At 48.0% G+C, this 24,530-nt stretch overlaps 1 protein-coding gene across 2 annotated transcripts in view; it reads right to left on the bottom strand.

The window, feature by feature from the left end:
- Positions 1-980: 980 nt before the first annotated feature.
- Positions 981-24,530, bottom strand: part of LOC142292385 (protein regulator of cytokinesis 1-like) — a 135,256-nt gene continuing 111,706 nt past the window's right edge. Inside the window, exons 12-14 of one of the 2 annotated variants that reach the window (XM_075337722.1) lie at positions 11,293-11,388; positions 2,366-2,470; positions 981-1,876 (exon numbers count right to left, since the gene is read on the bottom strand). In XM_075337722.1, the coding sequence (XP_075193837.1) occupies positions 1,811-1,876; positions 2,366-2,470; positions 11,293-11,388 (267 nt within the window). In that variant the 3' untranslated portion in view covers positions 981-1,810. The remainder of the gene's footprint in view (positions 1,877-2,365; positions 2,471-11,292; positions 11,389-24,530) is intronic. The other variant, XM_075337732.1, reaches the window with a different exon arrangement.

The raw sequence follows: 24,530 nt of genomic DNA, 5'->3' as shown, positions 1-24,530 counted from the left end.
GACTTATATGGGGACGAGCATCCGGCCAGATATTTTTTTTGTTTAACCCGGTTGGATCTGCCGAACACTGGTATCTGCGAGTCTGCCCATCACTAGTCAAGACTTTTCGAAAGCCATAACGTTTTCAATTTTTGCGATATGGAGTTGCATGAGGGCTTGTTTTTGCATCCCAAGCTGATGATTTTACTGATGTTATTTTGGGGTATGTACAATGTTTTGGTTGCGTGTTAATTTTTTTTCTGTTTTTGCAGTGGACAAAAAAAACCTGCAATTCTGGAGTTTTGATTTTTTTTTTCATTGTACAGATTACCAATCAGATTAATTTATTTTATATTTTGATAGATTGGACTTTTGAAAGTAGCTGTACCAAATGTGTATATTTTTATGTGGTAAAAGGGGGGTAATTTTAACTTTTCTATTTTTTATTTCAAACATTTTTTTCTTCTACTTTGTACTGTATTTAATTGTCCCCTTAACACTAGAAGTCCCAGAGAGGGGTCATTTAACATTTCTACCATTGGAACCCTATGGAGCTCGAAATTCCTGGGACTTCTAGTATTAAGGGACTTGGACCTGCAATTGTCTGATCACCTGCTCAATATGGAGCAATGTCACAGCATTGCTATTTATAGAAGTAGTCAAAGTCTCCTATGAACGCCCGCCACGGAGTGGTTTTCACAGGAGTACTATGATGAGACACAGGGGTCATCAGTTCACCCCTGGCTGTCATAACAACTCATTGGCGTCCAGCAATTGCATTACGGGAGTGCCGATGAGGGGGATAGAACAGTGCTTTCCCAGTTGGTGCGTGTTGTATGCCATTGTCAGATTGACAGTCGCGGACAGGGCACTGCTCCACCCGCGGCTGTTAGAGGCACATGTCAGCTGATTAATCAGCTGATACACATGGAAACCACTCATGATGTACATAGTACATCATGGATCATTAATGGGTTAAGGAAATAAACCAGGAAGCCATTAATTTTTCTCTTTATTTACAAATATATTGAAACAGATACTCCACTGGTCATCAAAGTGACCCCAATAAATACATAGATTACCTCTCAAACCATAAACGGGTTTCCCATGCTTCAAAATTGATGGCCTATCCTTGTGATTGGTGTGGGTTTGACTCATGGCACCTGGCTGTTTGAACAAGTTGCAAGGTCCAAGGCAAGTGATCCAGCCTTTTCATTGTCTATATTGGACTTCAAGCAGGCTGGCACTGTGTACACCACACTTTTCATAGCAGCTGTCCTATAGTACTGAAGTTTTGTTTCACGGGAGTGAATGGAACAAGGAAGCTACACCAAGCACATAACATTGTGTGGTATGAAGCGGTGTTAATGATGAAGAGCTTGCAGTGCTAGCCTAAGTACTGTAGCCCCTTAAAACTGCTGTTCATTGGAAATCAGATGGACCCTCACTGACCTAATATTGATAGCCTAACAAAGGATAGGTCTTCAATTATAAAAACGGGATAACTCCTATAAAGAACATATTAAAAAAGGCATCCGATATTAAAAGAATATTGGGCATATTTACACTGAGGACTGCAAATAGAATGACTTGCTACAGCAGTATAAGTCTTCATCGTGCACTAGCTGCCGTACACCGGAAGGGGAAGCCATGTGTGCTTTTGTAGAAAATGGCCTTGGTTTCTTGCCAGTAGCATTTTGATTAAATATTGGCTTTATTCATAAAACGGTTTCTTCCAATTATATCAATTCGCTTTAATAAAAAGAAGAGCAGAAAAAGCAACCACAGTCTAACTACAAAAGCTCTGCTTGAAGAACACAAATGACGAGGTTTACAGGTTCTCGTTGATTGTGGAATTAAAAATGGCGTCCTTACAGGATTTCTTGGATATTTCCTCCTGTTTAATATGAAACAAACACATTTTTACTTATTAAAAAGAGGAAAATGCTACTATGTAGATATAACAATTAATGCAATATATCGCTACATCTCAAAATAATCTACACTTTACAGTAACTAACCAAAGATACAAGTTGATCCAATATCAAGCGCAATGTTTGTACAGCCATTAGGTTGTACGGTTTACATTGTATGGCATTATAAAAATGGGTGCTAAGGTACAAGATCTGGCCTGTTATCAGGTTCACACCGAGTACACTGTGCTGTATATTACTATTGTGTAAATCATATGGGAAGGTTTCCTTACCCACCCAGTAATCAGGATCATGCTAGCCAGACTTACTATAGAGACTGTGCATGCTACACATACTGCTGCCGGCCTACACAATTAACCTGATGTAGTGAAACCGCCCCCTGCTGGTAGCGTTACTAAATGACGTGACGATAACCTAGTTGCCCAGTAAGTACGCACAAAGCATGCATTTACCTTGAACTCTGAATAGCTGCCAGGCTGGCTGGAGAATGCCACTGATTGTTTGTTACTGTCCTGCAATGGAGTTCTCACTGGGGTATCTCTAGTTTTCAAAGGAGTCTGCAAAGCAAACTACATATTACACCAGCTCAAAGACTTTAGCATTGCTGAGCGCAAAGGGATGGCATATAATACTCAGATAATTGGAAATCGTATCATCACCACATGAATGACAAAATAACAGAATAGAAGCCTATAAATAACAGCAACGGCTAGATGACATCAAAGCAGCAAGCGGGGGGATATTCCTATAATACCAACAGCGCTAATAAAGGCTGCCAAAAAGTGCAATGGATTGAAGCATGTGGAAATGAGAACGCAAGAAATTCCTATATACATACATACATGAAATCATATCTGAAGTCAAATATTATAACTTATATCTACAACAAAATGTTATGACATGTAGCATATGTAAAGGGAATCTGTCACCAGGTTTTTGCCACCTAACCAAAAGCAGCATAATGTAGAGACAGAGATCCTGATTCCAGAGGTGTGTCACTTACTGGGCTGCTTAGTGTAGTTTTGAGTAAATCACTGTTTAAGCAGCATGAGATCATTAGAGGACTACTTGACCTACATCCAGGTAATCAAGGATATTAATTAGCTCTGCATAACCCCGCCCCCACCACTGATTGGCAGCTTTCTGTGTACACTGTATATTAGCAGAAAGCTGCCTATCAGTGGTGTGGGCGGGGTTATAGAGCTGCACATGAAATAACTGGTAAATCTGCAGCAAAGAAAATGGTAGTTTTATCAAAGTGACAGTAAGTGATGCATCGCTGGAATCAGTCTCTACATTAGGGGTGACTTATGTGGCCCCAGTTTCCCAGGGACCGCAGTGCTCGGGCAGCAGTCGCGGTCTTGTCGGCTGCCAGCTCTTTAAATCACAATGTGTGATGTGAGGTCGCGCATTCAGCGTGCGCATACCATCAGGTCCTAGGACGTACTTTGTGGGTGAGGTAAGCGTGAGGTGCGCTCCTGTTCCACAGAAGAAAAGGAGCAGCAGGTTTACCAGCCACCCTGCTGTACATGCCTCCTGGTGCTGTGTGACTCCTCCCTCCCCAGTGTGGCCCTAGTGCTGTGTGCCACTTCATGATGGCTGTGCTCCCCCGGTCCAGTCCATGCCCGGCAGTATGGTCTGAGCCCCAGCTTCTCCTGTAATTTATGCACCCCAGCCCCTCCTGTGATGTCTATGGGGTCCCAGCCCCTCCTGTGATGTCTATGGGCCCCCAGCATCTCCAATGTGCTGTATACAATTTACCAATCTGTTGACTACGCTCCAGACTGAGACAAACCTGGAAAAGCAGTTGTGAGAAGCAACATGATAACATCACTGAACATCATAGCCGCACCAGAGAGAAGCAGCTCTGGCCTCCACAGCAGGGGTGAGTTAATTGTTTGACCAAATATATTAGGATTATTTCAAGCTAATAATTTTTTGCGGCCCCCAAAGTTTGCTAGAAATTTCCACATGTCCCCCGGCAGATAAAAAGTTACATACCCCTGCTCTACATTATGCTGCTCTCAAATGGAGTAGGAAAAACCTGGTGACAGATTCTCTTTAAGAACAACAGTTTATACTAGCTCTATGGTCCTGTGTGATCTGACCGTTTACGGTCCCCTATGGATGATGTCTATGACCTGACAGCTTGAGGTCCCCTATAGGAGAGGTCTATGATACAGTTTGATATGCCTCTTAATGTCTCATGTGGATTATTAGTTTTATCATCTGTCAAAGCACCACTCCAATGGGTTATTGGGTTTTTTTTTTTTAGCGCTGCAGTGGAGCTTTAAATCAAAGTCCCATGCCCTGTCTTATAGTTACTGTCTAGTGTCTTCATTCTATTTTGGCACAACTGCAGTCATGTGGCACCATCTTGTGCCTGTAACTGCTGAGTGGTCAGAAGTCAGCAGTTACATCACAAGCACTCAATGCAAGTCTATGAGAGCAAGAATGAGGCTATCACTGACTTACATTGAGTCGCGACTCCAGGGTGCTCCATGAAACACTGGAGCTGTTGGTAGGTCACAAATTGCTGGAGACAGACTAGATCGCTGCTGGGAACAGATTAAGATGGCAACAGATGAGTAGAAGATTGGGGAAGAGGAGATTAACGCACCAACAGCGAAATAAAAAAAAGATGTTGGAGTGGTCTTTAATGTCTCATGTGGATGAGGTTTACGCTTCAGTGTGATCCGCCTGCCTAATATACCCCGTGTGTGAGGTCTATGTTAGAGTGTGATCTAGTCCATCACACTATTCTACATGCCACTCAGGTGAACCTCCTCATCTTGCTTAGGTAGTTAACAGGACATGCTATTCGGGAGGCCTTTATCCCCATCTATTTGGTAGATATGTGACACAGGTGTATAGGGGAAGAAGGGAATTTTGTTACTTACCGTAAATTCCTTTTCTTCTAGCTCTTATTGGGAGACCCAGACGATTGGGGTATAGCTACTGCCCTCCGGAGGCCACACAAAGCACTACACTAAAAAGTGCAAGGCCCCTCCCCTTCTGGCTATACCCCCCCGTGACATCACGGGTTCTCCAGTTTTAGTGCCAAAGCAAGAAGGGGGAAAGCCAATAACTGGTTTAAACAAATTAACTCCGAGTAACATCGGAGAACTGAAAAACCGTTCAACATGAACAACATGTGTACCCGCAAACAACAAAAAAATCCCGAAGGACAACAGGGCGGGTGCTGGGTCTCCCAATAAGAGCTAGAAGAAAAGGAATTTACGGTAAGTAACAAAATTCCCTTCTTCTTCAGCGCTCTATTGGGAGACCCAGACGATTGGGACGTCCAAAAGCTGTCCCTGGGTGGGTAAAGAAATACCTCATGTTAGAGCTGCGAGACAGCCCTCCCCTATGGGGAAGCCACTGCCGCCTGCAGGGCTCTTCTACCTAGGCTGGCGTCCGCCGAAGCATAGGTATGCACCTGATAATGTTTGGTGAAAAAATGTGCAGGCTCGACCAGGTAGCTGCCTGGCACACCTGTTGAGCCGTAGCCTGGTGTCGTAATGCCCAGGACGCACCTACGGCTCTGGGAGAATGGGCCTTCAGCCCTGAAGGAACCGGAAGCCCCGCAGAACGGTAGTCTTCAAGAATTGGTTCTTTGATCCATCGAGCCATGGTGGCTTTAGAAACCTGCAACCCCTTGCGCGTACCAGCGACAAGGACAAAAAATGCATCAGAGCGGCGCATGGGCGCCGTGCGGGAAATGTAGATTCTGAGTGCTCTCCCCAGAACTAACAACTGTAAATCCTTTTCATACCGGAGAACCGGATGAGAACAAAAGGAAGGTAAGGATATATCCTGATTAAGAAGAAACGCGGATACAACCTTAGGGAGAAACTCCTGAATAGGGCGCAGCACCACCTTGTCCTGGTGGAATACTAGGAAGGGAGCCTTGAATGACAGAGCCGCCAGCTCAGACACTCGCCGAAGCGACGTGATCGCAACCAGAAAGGCCACTTTCTGTGACAGGCGCGAAAGGGAAACTTCCCTCAGAGGCTCGAAAGGCGGCTTCTGGAGAGCAACTAGTACCCTGTTCAGATCCCATGGATCTAACGGCCGCTTGTACGGGGGCACAATATGACAAACCCCCTGTAGTAACGTGCGCACCTTAGGAAGACGTGCTAGACGCTTCTGAAAAGAACACGGATAGTGCCGAGACTTGCCCTTAAAGGGAGCCGAGCGACCAACCTCTTTCCCAACCAGATTGCAGGAGAGAAGGCAAAGTAGGCAATGCCGATGGCCAGGGAGACACTCCCTGAGCAGAACACTAAGATAAGAATATCTTCCACGAGTTGTGGTAGATCTTGGCAGACCGCGGCTGGCTAGCCCGTCTCATGGTGGCAATGACGTCGTGCTCACGGTCGACCGACGGTGAGGTGCCACAGATCTCGGTACCACGACCTCCCCGGCCAGTTTGGGGCGACGAGGATGGTGTGGCAGCAATCGGTAGCTGGAACTGTGACCAATCCTGAGCCAAGGCGCCTGTCGCCAGAGCTCTTTGATCGTAAGACCGCGTCATGAAAATCGGGACCTTGTTGTTGCCGAGAAGCCATGACGTCGACGTCCGTCTTCATCCTGCGGCTACAGATTTCTTGAAAACAAACGGGTGCAGAGCCCATTCCCCTGCGTCCACGCCCTGGCGACTGAGGAAGTCTGCTTCCTAGTGTTGTACGCCCGGGATATGAACAGCTGATATGGTGTATGCTCTGTCTTCTACCCATAGCAGAATCCGCCGGACCTCTTGGGAGGCTTGTCGACTGCGTAGTCCGCCTTGGTGGTTGGTGTATGCCACCGCTGTGGATAGTCCGACTGAATTCGGATCTATTTGCATTCCAGCCACTGCAGGAAGGCTTGCAGTGCAAGATACACTGCCCAGAGCTCCAGACCACTGAGTTGAAGAGTGGACTCCTCTGAAGACGGTCTTTGACCGTCTGGAAAAGTGACACGTTCCTGTGTAGGGACATCGACTTCCCTCCCATAAGCGAAGAATGTGCTATTGAGGCGGACGCAGATGAAACTGCGTGAAAAAAACTCGCCTCTGGATGAGGCGCCTCCTTGAAGGAGAGACTGCCCCCTCGTCTGTAGTGAACGCTGTTTGTCCAGCGGAAGCTTCACTATCGCTGAGAGAGTGTGAAAACTCTCCAGGAGATGCCAGCGATTGGGTTCAACCTTGAAAAGTTGAAGACCCACCCGAAACTCTGGGAAGGGTCCAGCGCCCTGTTCAGGTTGTGTTGGCATGCTTCTAAAGGAGAGTGCCTTGACCAGTAGATTGCCCAAGTAAAGGATCACAGAGTGACCGTGAGAGCGCGGGACTGCTCCCTCTGCTGCCACGAACTTGGTGAACACCCGTGGGGCTGTCGCCAGCCAAAGGGTATGGCTACGAAACGAAATATTCTCGTCTTTAATAACGAATCGTAGCCAACGCCGGTGCCTCGGAGCAATCGGCACGTGTAGATAAGCATCCTGATGTCTATTGATGTTAGGAAAATTCCTTGAGACAGAGAGGCAATGACGGAGCGGAGTGATGCCATCCGGAACCGCCTGGTTTTCACGTGCTTGTTAAGCAGTATAAATGCCAGAACGGGACGGAAGGAGCCGTCCTATTTTGGCACCACGACCAGGTCGGAGCAAAATGCGTATCTGGTTCCTGAAGAGGAACAGGGATTACCGCTCTTTCCGCCTGCAGAAGAGCCTCGGCTCGGTCGGTGCGGTAGTTTGAAAACAAACTGACTCTCACTCACAGGCCCTTGACCTGCGGTAGGTAAATGCCGCTAAAGCGGGGGAGTCTGCCCCCCCGCGGTTGCGGAGTGAGAGGGCTGAAAATTATGAGGAAAAACACTTTGGTAGCGGGTCCTCCGGCTGCCTTCCCCGGGCGTGATTGAGCCCGCTAGGAATCTATGCCCTTCTGGGCTTTTTGAGTCGTCTTGGATAGTTGAATGATTTCATTCAACCCTTACCAACAGACTATCACTAGATAAAGGCAACCTGGTTAAGCACTTCGTTGGAAGCAGCCTCTGTTCCAATCTCTCAACTACTAGCCTCTGCGTAAAAGCACGGAGTTGGCGGGTGCCACTGACGTCCGGCTCGTAGAGTCTCGGACAGCAATAACAGCATGATTCGCCATGCCGACATTGCGAGTTAAAGACGCTGCTGGGACCGAGAGTACCTGTGACAGCGACCCCCTGCGCAATACTAGCTGAAATAGCTTGGAGTGCCTTCACGGCTGCGACTGCCGGAGCAACCGACCTGCCGATAGCTTCATAGACAGATTGCAACCAGAGGCCAATCTGCCTGTCAACGGCATTTTGAAGTGAAGTCCTATCCACCACTACAACTATAGATCTAGCTGCAAGCATGGAGATTGGGGGATCCATATTTGGATACTGGGTCTAGCGCTTGACCACGTCAGGGGGGAGCGACACGTGTCTCATTAATACGGTCGGAGAAACGCTTATCGTGATAAGCGTGTCGTTTCTGGACTGCTTCTCTGGAGTCAGAGTGCTAAACAAGTACTCAATATACGCTTGAGAAACTGAAATAGAGATTTCTCTTGCTGTGAAGCTGACCCCTCCACTGGAGGAGTTGAGGGAGAAATACCCAACCTTTCGTTGATGGACGCAATAAGATTATTCACTATAGCGTCACCATCCGGTGTATCCGGATTGAGAGCGGTCTCAGGATCAGAGTCCTGAACAGCTACGTCTGCCTCATCGTACAGAGAGTACTCCAGCTGGGACCTTGACCAGTGATGGAGTCGAGGGCTAATCCCAGCGAGCCCGCTTAGGCCATCTGGGACTGTCGACCGTGTCGGATGCCTGCTCTCTGGGATGCCTGGAATCACTCTGGCGCCTTGAGATGCTCCAAATCAGGGCGGCCAGGGTCATTGCAACCATATTGCCCACGGTCTGCTTGGGGTGCAAAGTCTGTAAGATGTCAGTCATAGTCACAGACAATATATCAGCGGAAAAACTGCAACTTCGTCCCTGTCTCTGGACAGAGATCACAGGTGGTTCTTTTGGCCACATATAGCAGAGACCCCGGTTGAGCAATTGCACGCACTGGGGGTCCTGGAACCGTATGACATGCAGTACAAGCAGCATAGAAAGCCCGTGCATTGGCAACTTGTCTTTTTCTGCTGTTGTTGTCTAGCTATCTAAGAGCCTAGCCGAGGATAGCGACCGTACAGTGAATAGTCATACAAGCATGAAGTACAAATAAACACTTCAGTACATGTAGTACACGCAGCATTGAAAACTTGTGCTTGGCACATTTGCTCTTCTGCTGCTGTTGTCTATTTATCTAGGAGCATGAGACAAGGATAGCGACATACAGTGAATGTATAGCATACAAGCCTGACAGTAAACACTGCAGCCCATGCAATCCAAGCAGCATTGAAAGCTTGCGCGTTAGCACCCTAGCCTTTCTGCTGCTGTTGTCTATTTATCCAGGAACATTAGCCAAGGATAGCGACATACAGTGAATGTATAGCATACAAGCATGACAGTAAACACTGCAGCCCATGCAAGTCAAGCAGCATTGAAAACTTGTGCCGTAGCACCATTGCTCTACTGCTGCTTTTGTCTGTTTATCTGGGCGCATTAGCCAAGAATAGCGACATACAGTGAATGTATAGCATAACAATAAACCGTGCAGCACATGCAAGCGAAGCAGCATTGAAAGCTTGTGCCTTAGCACAAATTGCTCTACTGCTGCTGTTGCCCAATCTGACAGTAAACACTGCAGCACATGCAAACGAAGAAGCATTGAAAGCTTGTGCCTCAGCAGCATTGCTTATTTGCTGCTGTTGCCCAGAATAGCGACAGTACAGTACAGTGCATAGCATATCAGCACACAGTCCAAAAGCCCACTTCAGCATTAGTGGTGTCAGTTGCTTACCGCCCGCACAAGAGCGGGTGTGAGGTCGCCCAAAAACCTGTGACTGGTTCCGTTCTCCCAGAGTGGAAACCATAATGGCTGCCGGCTTCTCTTCCCCGTCCTGTGCAGAGGGGCGGGCCGTGGGCGAGCCCCAGCCAAGAGCGGGAACCCGGCGTCTCACTGTGTTCAGTGAGAGGGGGCTGGAGAATGCAAAGCAGACTCCAGCTCCCTGCGCTGAGCTTCTGTACAGCGTCCCGCCCCTCCTCTGACTGGCAGGGCTGGGGCGGGAACGAAACGAAAGCTAGGCCGCAAAGCCGGGGACTCGAGTAATAAGCGCGGCCGTCCTATGTGCACGGCCGACGCCGAAGTCCCCCGGCGCACCACAAGTCCCAGCCGCGCCACAATGTAAAAAACAATCAGCAGCAGCCGGCGCGGCCGTTTTCAATACATAAATTCACTCAGCAAAGCTGCAGTGAATAATAGCACCAGCGCTCTGCGCTGTTGTCCCCGGCGCACTAACACTCCCAGCAATGCTGGTGTGTGTGTGCGCGCTTGCCCGGGGACACAGAGTACCTTGATGTAGCAGGGCCCTGTCCCTGACGATACTCAGCTCCATATCCAGCAGGTTCTTTTGGGTCTGTGGATGGAGCTCGGTCTCTGTGCCTGGAGACCGGTAAGATCCCACTTCACCCAGAGCCCCTCATGGGGATGGGGAAGGAAAACAGCATGTGGGCTCCGGCCTCTGTACTAGCAATAAGTACCTCAACCTTACAACACCATCCACGGGTGAGAAGGGAGCATGCTGGGGGCCCTATATGGGCCCTCTTTTCTTCCATCCGACATAGTCAGCAGCTACTGCTGACTAAAATCTGTGGAGCTATGCATGGATGTCTGACCTCCTTCGCACACAAAGCTAAAACTGGAGAACCCGTGATGTCACGGGGGGGTATAGCCAGAAGGGGAGGGGCCTTGCACTTTTTAGTGTAGTGCTTTGTGTGGCCTCCGGAGGGCAGTAGCTATACCCCAATCGTCTGGGTCTCCCAATAGAGCGCTGAAGAAAACCCCTTTAATGTTGTAAAACGTATGCAAGTTTCCTGAGAGCGATCAGGCTAGTATGTGAGCATTTTCAATCGTGCAATACATTTATGTTCACCCATATTGGCTCAACTTGTATGTTAGGTTCTTCACTAGCCATGAGATCTAGACATATCCATTAGTCGTCAGTGAGCTGGTACACAAGACACTGTTTACAGATCACCAATCCAACACATACTCTAGCATCTTCCATGTTGGGGACAGATTCTTGACGGAAATACTAACCATCTTGATCAGAATGAAAGTAGACCTCTTATAGAGCTTATTAATAACCTTCTCCCATGAGCAATCAACAACTTTTTATTATGAAAAGCCAAGCTATTGCTACTAAATTATTTATTTTTGTAGCCCATTCAAGCCGAAGTGAACTTTTACTACACAGTTTTCTTACCTTAATGGTGGGAAGCGGTACTTTAACAGTTGTCTGGCTGACACTGGAATGCGTTACATTTGTGCGAGACATAGTTGAGTAGTTTGTTCCATTAATCTGTAAAGAAATATGGTTAAACGGTTAAAGTGAGGCAAAAAACATCACTAGTCATCAATGAACATATATCAGTAATCAGTTTATAAGATCACCCATAGAAGCCTAGATATTGTTTTGCCATGGATGTGTTGGATGCTACAATATAAGCTATACATTAGAGCAGACCTGGGCAAGGGGCGGCCCGCGGGCCACATCCGGCCCGCCTACTCTCTGTGACCGGCCCGCCCGTCTTCAGCCGCTGCAGTGGAGTCGGGCTGCAGCGTTCCGAGCAGGGAGAGATCCTGCAGGTCTGCACAGTAAGTGCAGGCAGCGGAACGCAGGAGTCTTTCCTCTGTTCCCTGCCGGCACTAATTGTCAGTGACACACGCGCGCGCGCTCTGACGTTGTCAGTACTGCGCTGCGTGTGTCATTTTAAAAGTTCCCGCCCGCCCTGCAGGAGAAGGAGCAGCACAGCAGACGGAATAATTCATGCTGCAGGACCTGCGATGACGTCACGCCCATGTGACTGTGTGGGAGGAGACACAGGATGCCGGGCAGAAAGCAAAGATACTGAATCCTGAAGGAGATGTGGACACATGATGACTGGTAATAAAAAAAGAGGGGACATGAGGGGGCTGCAGGGTGAGTGGCATATGTGGGAAGATGGAGTTGCAGGGTGAGTGGCATATGAGGGAAGATGGAGTTGCAGGGTGAGTGGCATATGTGGGAAGATGGAGTTGCAGGGTGAGTGGCATATGAGGGCTGCAGACTGACAGAAGGATGTGAAGGGGTGCAGAGTGTTTGAGAGGGGTAAGTTGGTGTACAGGCAGGGTGAGATATGTGGGCAGGGTGTGTGAAATATCGTGGTGTAGTGTGTGTGATCTGGGGGGTGCAGGCTATATGGGGAGCAGGGTGTGTGAGATATGGGGGTGCAGGTTGTATGGGGAGCAGGGTGTGTGACATATGGGGGTGTAGTATATTACAGGTGTGCTATATGGAGGTGTATATAGTGGTGTAGTATATGGGGGGTATAGTGATGTAGTATATTACAGGTGTGCTATATGGAGGTGTATATTACAGGTGTGCTATATAGGGGTGTAGTGATGTAGTATATTACAGGTGTGCTATATGGAGGTGTAGTATATTACAGGTGTGCTATATGGAGGTGTAGTATATTACAGGTGTACTATATGGAGGTGTAGTATATTACAGGTGTACTATATGGAGGTGTAGTATATTACAGGTGTGCTATATGGAGGTGTAGTATATTACAGGTGTGCTATATGGAGGTGTAGTATATTACAGGTGTGCTATATGGAGGTGTAGTATATTACAGGTGTACTATATGGAGGTGTAGTATATTACAGGTGTGCTATATTGATGTGTAGTATATTACAGGTGTGCTATATGGAGGTGTACTATATTACAGGTGTAGTATATGGGGTGTAGTGATGTAGTATATTACAGGTGTAGTATATAGGGGTGTAATGATGTAGCATATCGGAGGTGTATTATATAGTGGTGTAGTATATTACAGGTATATGGAGGGAGTGTAGTATAATACAGGTGTAGTATATAGGGGTGTAGTGGTGTAGTTTATTACAGGTGTAGTATATGGAGGGGGTGTAGTAATGTAGTATATTGGGTAGAACTGAGGTAATTACATTAGTCCGGCCCTCTAAACCAATCCCAATTTCTTATGCGGCCCCATGGGAAAATTAATTGCCCACCCCTGCATTAGAGGGCCACAGAACAGACTTCTGTTTCGTTGTAGCAGCCAATATTTTTATTTTTTTTTTTAACTTACAACAGGAAGCGCAGCCACATTGGGATACCCTAATTTACTCTGAAACTAATTCAAGTAGTAGTCCATGTTTACGTGTATTACAGCAAGGTCAAAGACTCTAAAGCTAAACCACCAAAAGAGGAAATAAATTTCCCCCAAAAATTCAGAAACATTCACAGCAACAAAGGGTAGCAATATTTACCTGCTCAGGCCGCAGAATCACATGGACTAACAGGATGCAGCAAAACCCCTTACTAAAGATGGAAGAACAGGTACAAAACACTGATGAAGCAACCAATCACACACTGCTACTCCATGGAGGGGGACGATTGCTTAGTATTAATGTGACGCCCTGGACTAGCCAGGTTGTCACAGGTAGTCCCATACACACACACACACACACATGCCCCACCCCTGCCCTTAGTAAGGTGACAGCAGCTAAACTACAAAACCTTTGTCACCCCCCTCCGGGTTTGATGTTCACACCAGGGGGGCGGAGCCAGGCGATTGGCTCTGCCCACCAAGTTCACAGGCCCCGAGGAGGGAAAAACAGTAGTCTAGTCTAGTCTTGTCTTGACAGTGAAGTTGAGTGAAGAGAAGTTCAAGGGCAGACCTGTGCCTAGGTCTGCCATAGTCTACACAGGTGTCTGGGTTAGAGCCCAGTTACCTCTGGCAAGGAAGCAGACTGTGGTGGCCGCCTGCAGGATCTGGGATTACAGCCGGTTGAGCTGTAGGGACCAGGGACGGGCGGTGGCCCGCCAGCACCAAACCGGGGAACAGATTGGAAACCGGAGCACCAGGAGGGGTACTCAGACCCAGTACGAGGCCCAGAGACAACCGGGCTGAGTCAAATCAACTGATTGAGGACTGGACTTTAGGACCTATCCCACCTAAGACCCGAATTAAGACAACAGCCCAACCATTAGGGTAACGCGTCCGCCCAGGCTTAGAGACCCGAGGGGCCAGCGTCTGCGGGCAAAGAGGGCTCTCCCGGCACATACCAAGCCGGGGAGCGGACTACCGTTGCTCAGACATAGGAGTCGATGTTTTCAACATAAGTAAGGTGCAGGAGAAAGGTGGAAACCACCAACCTGTTAAGGGGAAAACTGCATCCAGCTGCGGGCACCGTTCCCCCATCTTGTTTGGTTTACCAGAGACTCCAGTATGTTTATAATAGTGAGTACAACAGTGCCTCCGGGCCGCGCACCGCGCCGCACCGCACCCACACCCCAGCGCTCATCCATTTCCCCGCCTCAGCACCTTCCCTCAGGCCCCCGGGACCATCATTCCCCCTACCCACGGAGGGGTCAACACCAAGCTGCGCAACACCGTCACTGGGAGCCTAGTCAACGGCAGCGGTGGTGTCCATCCATTCACCACAACCCGTGGGTGGCGTCACAAACTCAAATCCCCTACAAAAACCATCTGCGGCTCCGGCCGTGGACCCCCCCACCGAAGTCCCTACGTGTAGCGCCAAACCCCTTTCAGAGCGACGTGACCCCCGGGTCCGTGAGGAGCTCGAGCCACCCACTGATGAGCACGGATCCGAGCGTCTCGGCAGCCGGCCGAGCCCTGAGGCGGTACATTAACATAGCACACAGACTTGTATAGGGCGCTGTTGACATATGTAGGTGCAGAGTGTCTTACAGCCTATTGATAACGACCATACTATTATATTGTGCTAGGCAGCTTGCCTAATCTAAGTGCACCACACAGGAATGGAGACCCTAGTTTACAAAGCTGACATTAATGGGAATGGCTGCATCCCATAGAATAGAAGAATAGAAAGATATGATAAGTGCAAAATGGAAAAAAAAAAAAGAAAAAAAAAAAGGAGAATATTAATATATATATATATATTAATATATATATATATATATATATATATATATATATATATATATATATATATATATATATATATATATATATATATATATATATATATATATATATATATATATATATATATATATATATATATATACATACACACATACACACACACATATATACATACACACACATATATGTAAGTTATATAGCACGCATCAAAGCAAGTAGCATGACATGATATGATTATATGTGATGTCGTGCCAGAGAGATTTCACTGGGCAGTGCACTTCATCTTTCTAATGCATACACTATAGTTTAGATCAGGCTCTGCTGAGACATGACAGTCCGCTCTCCTCACTGCAGAGTGAGGGCATGCACAGCAGTCCTGGGTGTGTGACTAACAGCTTTCATAATCAGCAGTCAGTGTCTGGGGATAGCGGCAGTACAGCACAGTTGGCAGCACTACACTTGCTTTGGCAATGCTACTGTACATTTGGTCCTGCCAACAAAGCTCACTTGATTTAGATTGTGACTTGGAGAGGAGTTATTACAAGTGTTTGTAATGACAAGTCCTACATGTTCTTTTCCCAGTATCTGCTCATGAGTGGCCCGTGTTAGAGACAGGAAGTACATGCCCCCAGTGAAATCTGCCCACATGGACTAAAAGGATTTGGCACTTCAGCAGTTAATTTTTTTGTTTTAAATAGCTCCGCAATGAAAAGCCAAAAAATAAAATTAAAATTCTGTTCTGCCTCGCCTGTTACATAATGCACCTTGTTCACTATGAAAAACTTGGTGACCTGACCTCTTTAGTAGCACGCCTGAATCATGACACTAAAGTACATCGGTCATCAGCACTGGCTGCTGCTGTTAAAGGATCACTTCAGCGTTGTTGTTTCAGAGCTAGAGCGGCCCTTTAAATATGAGCCTCCTGCCCCCTTGTCATATACTCACCTTCCGGCGTCATCACAGTTTCCAGATGCTTCTCCGGTCCCACACGAGGTTCTCATCGTGGCCAGTGGCATATGTTTGTGCGCTTTAGCTTAGGGACAATAATATCTCTGGCTTTAGTATAGGTTGTCAGCCTCCTGATGTGCCTGCTATATTATAGCAAGGGGCGAAACGCGTTAAGGCAATTTTAGTAGTGTATAGTGACAAGGCTGTATGCTGAAAATTTAAGCTATTGGCAGTGGCAAATAGTACTGTCTGATAGAATACCAGGAATGTAGGAGAGCAAGTTATTCATTACTATGTGCTCTTTTCTTATAAGATAATGAATTGGGGTAACGTTTGCATTGGTCTCATTTATTACCTATAGTTTACCCTTGACCAACCATAAAACGATCTACCTCAGCATATGGCCACAGTTGCTATATTGTTACAGCAATAAATTAGAATCATGAATGCTGCATACATAGGCAAATGAATACAGCTGAGTTGTGTTTACAAATGAACGGCCAATTTACTTATCCCAGAATATTAGACGCACAAATAGAACCTTTGGTGGTAATATGGGTATAGACTTGGTCCCTAATTTCTGTAATTGAACACTGGTAAAAATATATTTATATTATATAATCTTCCAATATCAGTAAGATTATCAGTAACCCTTATCTGTATCCATAACACAACCCACACAATTAACTGCGTTCAGGTAGTGTTTGGATACACACACACACACACAGCACAGTGTATTGGGTTTCATCATTTTTTTTTCTAACAGAATAATAAAAGGTATGTTTTAATCATTAGTCCACTAAGTCAGTGAATTTTTAAGTTTTGCGGACTCCTGGAGTTATAGGTCCTCGATCAGAGATTTCACAGTCCTATTCTTCCAGATATCCATTCCAGTTCCACTAGATCCTAATATATGTTTATTTGGGCTACTGAAGGAGGAAATATGGAGTCCTCACACAAAAATCTGTTTTAGGAGAAAATTTTGTCAGGAAATTGATAGTTGATAGAAGATTATCGTATATTTCGAATTATAAAGCACAAATGGGGAGTGCGTCTTATAAGCCGATTGAAGCTTACCGGGGGGATGGTGGTGAGGGGTCACAGGAGGCAGGGGTGATGCTACAGTCTGTGCGCTGTTCTGTGTGTGGTGCTGATGTCAGGCTGTGCTCGCTGTGGAGGGGCTGGGAGGAGAGGTGTAGGCCCAGACTGAAAATGTCAGCTGTGAGGGCTTCAAACAATAGTATAATAGCAGGTTCTGACAAGCAGAAAATGTAGCCCAATAGTCCAATGTAAGTGTGGATAATAGCAGGGACTAAAACATAACTTTTACATTAAAAAGTACCAAAGTGCTTGTGCAGAAATTGTGCAAATAAATTAAATAGTGATGCCAAATGGCAATATATCAGACAAATCTCACCCAGATATTCTCCATGGGTAAGATTAATCACAGATCCAGGATTGGTCACAGGCTGGAAGAACCAGGGCAAAGCATCGGGTAATGGAATAATAAACCCTGTCATGCCCCGTGATTAGTCTTCCGCCCTGACAAGGGCAGCCCCAAATAAGTTGTCTGCCCCACAACCAAAAAATAGATGGTCCTCCCGACGCGTTTCCCTCTTAATTGACAAGAGTTCCTCAGGGGAGACAGAAAAAGGGAGATCAGCCTGCAATGGCAAGAAAGAAAAGAAGATCAACCTGCAGTGGCAGGGATCAGCACAGGCTAGTGGATCAAAAAAGACCTATGTGCCCGGGTAGACGGTGATACCGTCTACCCGGGCACATAGGTCTTTTTTGATCCACTAGCCTGTGCTGATCCCATTTGGCATCACTATTTAATTTGTTATTTGCACAATTTATGCACAAGCACTTTGGTACTTTTTAATGTATTTATTAAAGAAGGGAATTTTGTTTACTTACCGTAAATTCCTTTTCTTCTAGCTCCAATTGGGAGACCCAGACAATTGGGTGTATAGCTACTGCCTCCGGAGGCCACACAAAGTATTACACTTAAAAGTGTAAGGCCCCTCCCCTTCTGGCTATATACCCCCCCCGTGGGATCACGGGCTCCTCAGTTTTAGTGCAAAAGCAAGAAGGAGGAAAGCCAATAACTGTTTTAAATACAAATTCAACCCGAGAAAGCCTCGGAGAACTGAACTGTTCAACATGAACAACATGTGCACCCGAAAAAAACAAACTTCCTAAGAAAACAGGGCGGGTGCTGGGTCTCCCAATTGGAGCTAGAAGAAAAGGAATTTACGGTAAGTAAACAAAATTCCCTTCTTCTTTGTCGCTCCTAATTGGGAGACCCAGACAATTGGGACGTCCAAAAGCAGTCCCTGGGTGGGTAAAAGAATACCTCGTGATAGGGCCGTCAAACAGCCCTTTCCTACAGGTGAGCCACCGCCGCCTGAAGGACTTGTCTACCTAGGCCGGCATCCGCCGAAGCGTAGGTATGCACCTGATAATGCTTGGTAAAAGTGTGCAGACTCGACCAGGTAGCCGCCTGGCACACCTGCTGAGCCGTAGCCTGGTGCCGTAATGCCCAGGACGCACCCACGGCTCTGGTAGAATGGGCCTTCAGCCCTGATGGAATCGGAAGCCCAGCCGAACGGTAGGTGTGAAGAATTGGTTCCTTGATCCACCGCGCAAGGGTGGATTTGGAAGCTTGCGACCCTTTACGCTGACCAGCGACAAGGACAAAGAGTGCATCCGAGCGGCGCAGAGACGCCGTGCGGGAAATGTAGATCCTGAGTGCTCTCACCAGATCCAATAAATGCAAACCCTTTTCAAATTGGTGAACTGGATGCGGACACAAAGACGGTAAAGTGATATCTTGATTGAGATGAAAGGAAGATACCACCTTGGGAAGAAATTCTGGAATTGGACGCAGAACTACCTTGTCCTGGTGAAACACCAGGAATGGAGATCTGCATGATAACGCCGCCAGCTCGGACACTCTCCGAAGAGACGTGACCGCCACTAGAAAGGCCACTTTCTGTGAAAGACGAGAAAGGGAAACCTCCTTCATAGGCTCGAAAGGCGGCTTCTGGAGAGCAATTAGAACCTTGTTCAGGTCCCAGGGCTCCAACGGCCGCTTGTAAGGGGGGACGATATGACAAACCCCTTGCAGGAACGTGCGTACCTGAGGAAGTCGCGCCAGGCGTTTCTGAAAAAATACGGATAGCGCGGAGACTTGACCTTTAAGGGAGCCAAGCAACAAACCTTTTTCCAACCCAGACTGCAGGAAGGAAAGAAAAGTAGGCAATGCAAAAGGCCAGGGAGAAACTCCCTGAGCAGAGCACCAAGATAGGAATATCCTCCACGTCCTGTGGTAGATCTTGGCGGAGGATGGCTTCCTAGCCTGTCTCATGGTGGCAACCACTTCATGAGATAAACCTGAGGCCGCTAGGATCCAGGACTCAATGGCCACACAGTCAGGTTCAGGGCCGCAGAATTCAGATGGAAAAACGGCCCTTGAGACAGCAAGTCTGGACGGTCTGGTAGTGCCCACGGATGGCCTACCGTGAGGTGCCACAGATCCGGGTACCACGACCTCCTTGGCCAGTCTGGAGCGATGAGAATGGCGCGGCGGCAGTCGGACCTGATTTTGCGGAGCACTCTGGGCAACAATGCCAGAGGTGGGAACACATACGGTAGCCGGAACTGCGACCAATCTTGAACTAAGGCGTCTGCCGCCAGAGCTCGGTGATCGTGAGACCGTGCCATGAAAACCGGGACTTTGTTGTTGTGCCGTGACGCTATCAGGTCGACGTCCGGCATCCCCCAGCGGCGACAGATCTCCTGAAACACGTCCGGGTGAAGGGACCATTCCCCTGCGTCCATGCCCTGGCGACTGAGAAAGTCTGCTTCCCAGTTTTCTACGCCTGGGATGTGGACTGCGGATATGGTGGATGCCGTGTCTTCCACCCACGTCAGAATCCGCCGGACTTCCTGGAAGGCTTGCCGACTGCGTGTTCCCCCTTGGTGGTTGATGTATGTCACCGCTGTGGAGTTGTCCGACTGAATTCGGATCTGCTTGCCTTCCAGCCACTGTTGGAAGGCTTGTAGGACAAAATACACTGCTCTGATTTCCAGAACATTGATCTGAAGGGTGGACTCTTTCCGAGTCCACGTACCTTGTGCCCTGTGGTGGAGAAACACTGCTCCCCACCCTGATAGACTCGCATCTGTCGTGACCACCGCCCAGGATGGGGGTAGGAACGACTTTCCTTTTGACAATGAGGTGGGAAGAAGCCACCACCGGAGAGATTCCTTGGCTGCCTGAGAGAGGGAGACCTCCCTGTCGAGGGACGTCGACTTCCCGTCCCATTGGCGGAGAATGTCCCATTGTAATGGACGCAGATGAAACTGCGCAAAAGGAACTGCTTCCATCTTCCCTAGGAAGTGCATGAGGCGCCTCAAGGGGTGCGACTGGCCCTGCAGGAGAGATTGCACCCCTGTCTGTAGCGAGCACTGTTTGTCCAGTGGAAGTTTCACTATCGCTGAGAGAGTATGAAACTCCATGCCAAGATATATTAGTGATTGGGTCGGGGTTAGATTTGACTTTGAAAAGTTGATGATCCACCCGAAACTCTGGAGAGTCTTCAGTGCCACGTTCAGGCTGTGTTGGCATGCCTCTTGAGAGGGTGCCTTGATAAGTAGATCGTCTAAATACGGGATCACAGAGTGACCTTGCGAGTGCAGGACTGCTACTACTGCTGCCATGACCTTGGTGAAGACCCGAGGGGCTGTCGCCAGCCCGAAAGGTAGAGCTACGAACTGCAGGTGTTCGCTTCCTATAACGAAGCGTAGAAAACGCTGATGCTCTGGTGCAATCGGCACGTGGAGATAAGCATCCTTGATGTCTATTGATGCTAGGAAATCTCCTTGAGACATTGAGGCGATAACGGAGCGGAGAGATTCCATCCGGAACCTCCTGGTTTTTACGTGTTTGTTGAGCAGCTTTAGATCCAGGACGGGACGGAACGACCCGTCTTTCTTTGGCACCACAAACAAATTGGAGTAAAAACCGTGGCCTTGTTCCTGAAGAGGAACGGAAGTCACCACTCCTTCCGCCTTTAGAGCGGACACCGCTTGCAGCAGAGCATCGGCTCGGTCGGGCGGTGGAGAAGTTCTGAAGAAACGAGTTGGAGGACGAGAGCTGAACTCTATCCTGTACCCGTGAGACAGAATGTCTCTCACCCAACGGTCTTTGACCTGTGACAGCCAAATGTCGCCAAAGCGGGAGAGCCTGCCACCGACCGAGGATGCGGAGAGAGGAGACTGAAAGTCATGAGGAAGCCGTCTTGGTAACGGTTCTTCCGGCTGGCTTTTTTGGGCGTGATTGAGTCCGCCAAGAATCTGAGCTCCTCTGATCCTTTTGAGTCCTTTTGGACGAGTAGAATTGGGACCTGCCTGAGCCTCGAAAGGACCGAAAACCAGACTGTCCCCTCCTCTGTTGGGGTTTGTTTTGTCTGGGTTGCGGTAAGGCTGAATCCTTACCCTTGGAGTGTTTAATGATTTCATCCAAACGCTCACCAAACAATCGGTCACGAGAAAAAGGCAAACTGGTTAAGCACTTCTTGGAAGAAGAATCTGCCTTCCATTCTCTCAACCACAGGGCTCTGCGTAAAACCACGGAGTTGGCTGACGCCACCGCCGTACGGCTCGTAGAGTCTAGGACAGCATTAATCGCGTAAGACGCGAATGCAGACATTTGAGAGGTCAATGGTGCCACCTGCGGAGCAGATGTACGTGTGACCGTGTCGACCTGTGTAAGGCCAGCTGAAATAGCTTGGAGTGCCCATACGGCTGCGAATGCTGGCGCCAACGACGCTCCAATAGCTTCATAGATGGATTTTAACCAGAGCTCCATCTGTCTGTCAGTGGCATCTTTAAGTGCCGCCCCATCTTCCACTGCAACTAGAGATCTGGCTGCAAGCCTGGAGATTGGAGGGTCCACCTTGGGACACTGTGTCCAGCCCTTGACCACTTCAGGGGGAAAAGGATAGCGCGTATCTTTAAGCCGTTTGGAGAAACGCTTATCTGGATAAGCGTGGTGTTTCTGGATTGCGTCTCTAAAGTCAGAGTGGTCCAGAAAAGTGCTTAATTTACGCTTGGGATACCTGAAATGGAATTTCTCCTGCTGTGAAGCTGCCTCCTCCGCAGGAGGAGCTTGTGGAGAAATATCTAACATCTTATTGATGGACGCTATAAGATCATTCACTATGGCGTCACTATCCGGGGTATCTAGATTGAGAGCGGCCCCAGTATCAGAATCCTGATCAGTTACATCCGCCTCATCACACAGAGAGTCGTCCCGCTGGGACCCTGACCTGTTGTTTCTTTGTTGAATTGGTCGGTGGTTGACCTCCACCTTGCTATGCACCCCAATTTGGGATGTATTCCATCTGTATAGATTTTGGCGTTTGGTGACTGTTCACATTGGGTCATCAGGCTTTGTCCACAGGCTATATATATACTTCATGCAGCATTTGCTTGGACCTGTCCCGCCCACAGCCATGACTCAGTCATGGGTACGGGACTGCAATAGACCAGGTGAGTGCTGCTGAGAGCAGTTCTGCTATTTATATGTGAGGCCGCATGGCACATTTTATAAAAATATTTTAGTGTAGGACTGCTTCAAATGAGATTTGCCGTGACGTGGCGAAGCAGCTCAAGAAATTGCAATTTTTTGCCAAAAATCTCAAAAAAAAATTTTTATAATGCAGTTTGGAATATTTGATGCCTTAGTGCACATTGGTGCTGGCTCTTTGTTGTTTCTTTGTTGAATTGGTCGGTGGTTGACCTCCACCTTGCTATGCACCCCAATTTGGGATGTATTCCATCTGTATAGATTTTGGCGTTTGGTGACTGTTCACATTGGGTCATCAGGCTTTGTCCACAGGCTATATATATACTTCATGCAGCATTTGCTTGGACCTGTCCCGCCCACAGCCATGACTCAGTCATGGGTACGGGACTGCAATAGACCAGGTGAGTGCTGCTGAGAGCAGTTCTGCTATTTATATGTGAGGCCGCATGGCACATTTTATAAAAATATTTTAGTGTAGGACTGCTTCAAATGAGATTTGCCGTGACGTGGCGAAGCAGCTCAAGAAATTGCAATTTTTTGCCAAAAATCTCAAAAAAAATTTTTTATAATGCAGTTTGGAATATTTGATGCCTTAGTGCACATTGGTGCTGGCTCTTTGTTGTTTCTTTGTTGAATTGGTCGGTGGTTGACCTCCACCTTGCTATGCTCCCCAATTTGGGATGTATTCCATCTGTATAGATTTTGGCGTTTGGTGACTGTTCACATTGGGTCATCAGGCTTTGTCCACAGGCTATATATATACTTCATGCAGCATTTGCTTGGACCTGTCCCGCCCACAGCCATGACTCAGTCATGGGTACGGGACTGCAATAGACCAGGTGAGTGCTGCTGAGAGCAGTTCTGCTATTTATATGTGAGGCCGCATGGCACATTTTATAAAAATATTTTAGTGTAGGACTGCTTCAAATGAGATTTGCCGTGACGTGGCGAAGCAGCTCAAGAAATTGCAATTTTTTGCCAAAAATCTCAAAAAAAATTTTTATAATGCAGTTTGGAATATTTGATGCCTTAGTGCACATTGGTGCTGGCTCTTTGTTGTTTCAGTGTGATGAAGTTGAGGGTCGCTCATAGCGAGCCCGCTTAGGTTGTCTGGGACTGTCGTCCGAGTCAGAGCCGTCACCCTGGGGTGCATGTGACACCCCCGGAGCTAGGAAGTGTTCCAGCTGAGGGGGACCAGGGGGCAATGTACCAACAGTGCCCATGGACTGAGTTACTGGTCTAGACTGCAATGTTTCAAGAATTTTAGACATAGTCATAGACAATCTGTCAGCAAAAGCTGCAAACTCCGTCCCTGTCACCTGGACAGCATTCACAGGTGGTTCTCCCTGGGTCACCTCTAGCAGAGGCCCCGGCTGAGCAATTGCCACAGGGGCCGAGCACTGCACACAATGGGGGTCAGTGGAACCTGCCGGTAGAGCAGCCCCACATGCGGTACAGGCAGCACATAAAGTCCGTGCCTTGGCACTTTTGCTTTTTGCGGACGACATGCTGTTGTCTCCTTGAGAAATCTAAGGAGGGTATATAGCAGAAAATCACCAGCGACCGTACAGTGTAAAGTATTGCCAGCACAAAATACAAAGTACACTATGGCACAAGTGGGGGAGAGCCCTTGAGGGCTGCTTACCGCCCGCTGAAAAGCGGGTGTGAGGTCGTAGAATCCCTTGTCTGGGTCTCCCAGCCTCCCCTCTGCAGCTCAGCGTGCAGGCAGGAATGGCTGCCGGCGTCCTGTGAAGAGGGGCGGACCGTGGGCGTGCCACAAACAAAAAAGTGTGGGAAACTGCGTCCCACTGTGCCTAGTGTGAGGGCTGGAGTATGTAAAACAGACTCCAGCTCTTAGCGCTGCTGGTCTGTACAGCGTCCCGCCCTCCTCCTGACTGGCAGGTCTGGGGGCGGGAACGATACGAACTAGGCCGCAAAAGCCGGGGACTGTAGTAATCTAGCGCGGCCGTCATATATGCACGGCCAGCG

The sequence above is a fragment of the Anomaloglossus baeobatrachus genome, chromosome 1 (genome assembly GCF_048569485.1).
Source record: "Anomaloglossus baeobatrachus isolate aAnoBae1 chromosome 1, aAnoBae1.hap1, whole genome shotgun sequence".
Lineage (NCBI taxonomy): Eukaryota > Metazoa > Chordata > Amphibia > Anura > Aromobatidae > Anomaloglossus > Anomaloglossus baeobatrachus.
Note: the sequence above shows the minus strand (reverse complement) of the source record. Positions and strands in the feature narration are given on the sequence as shown.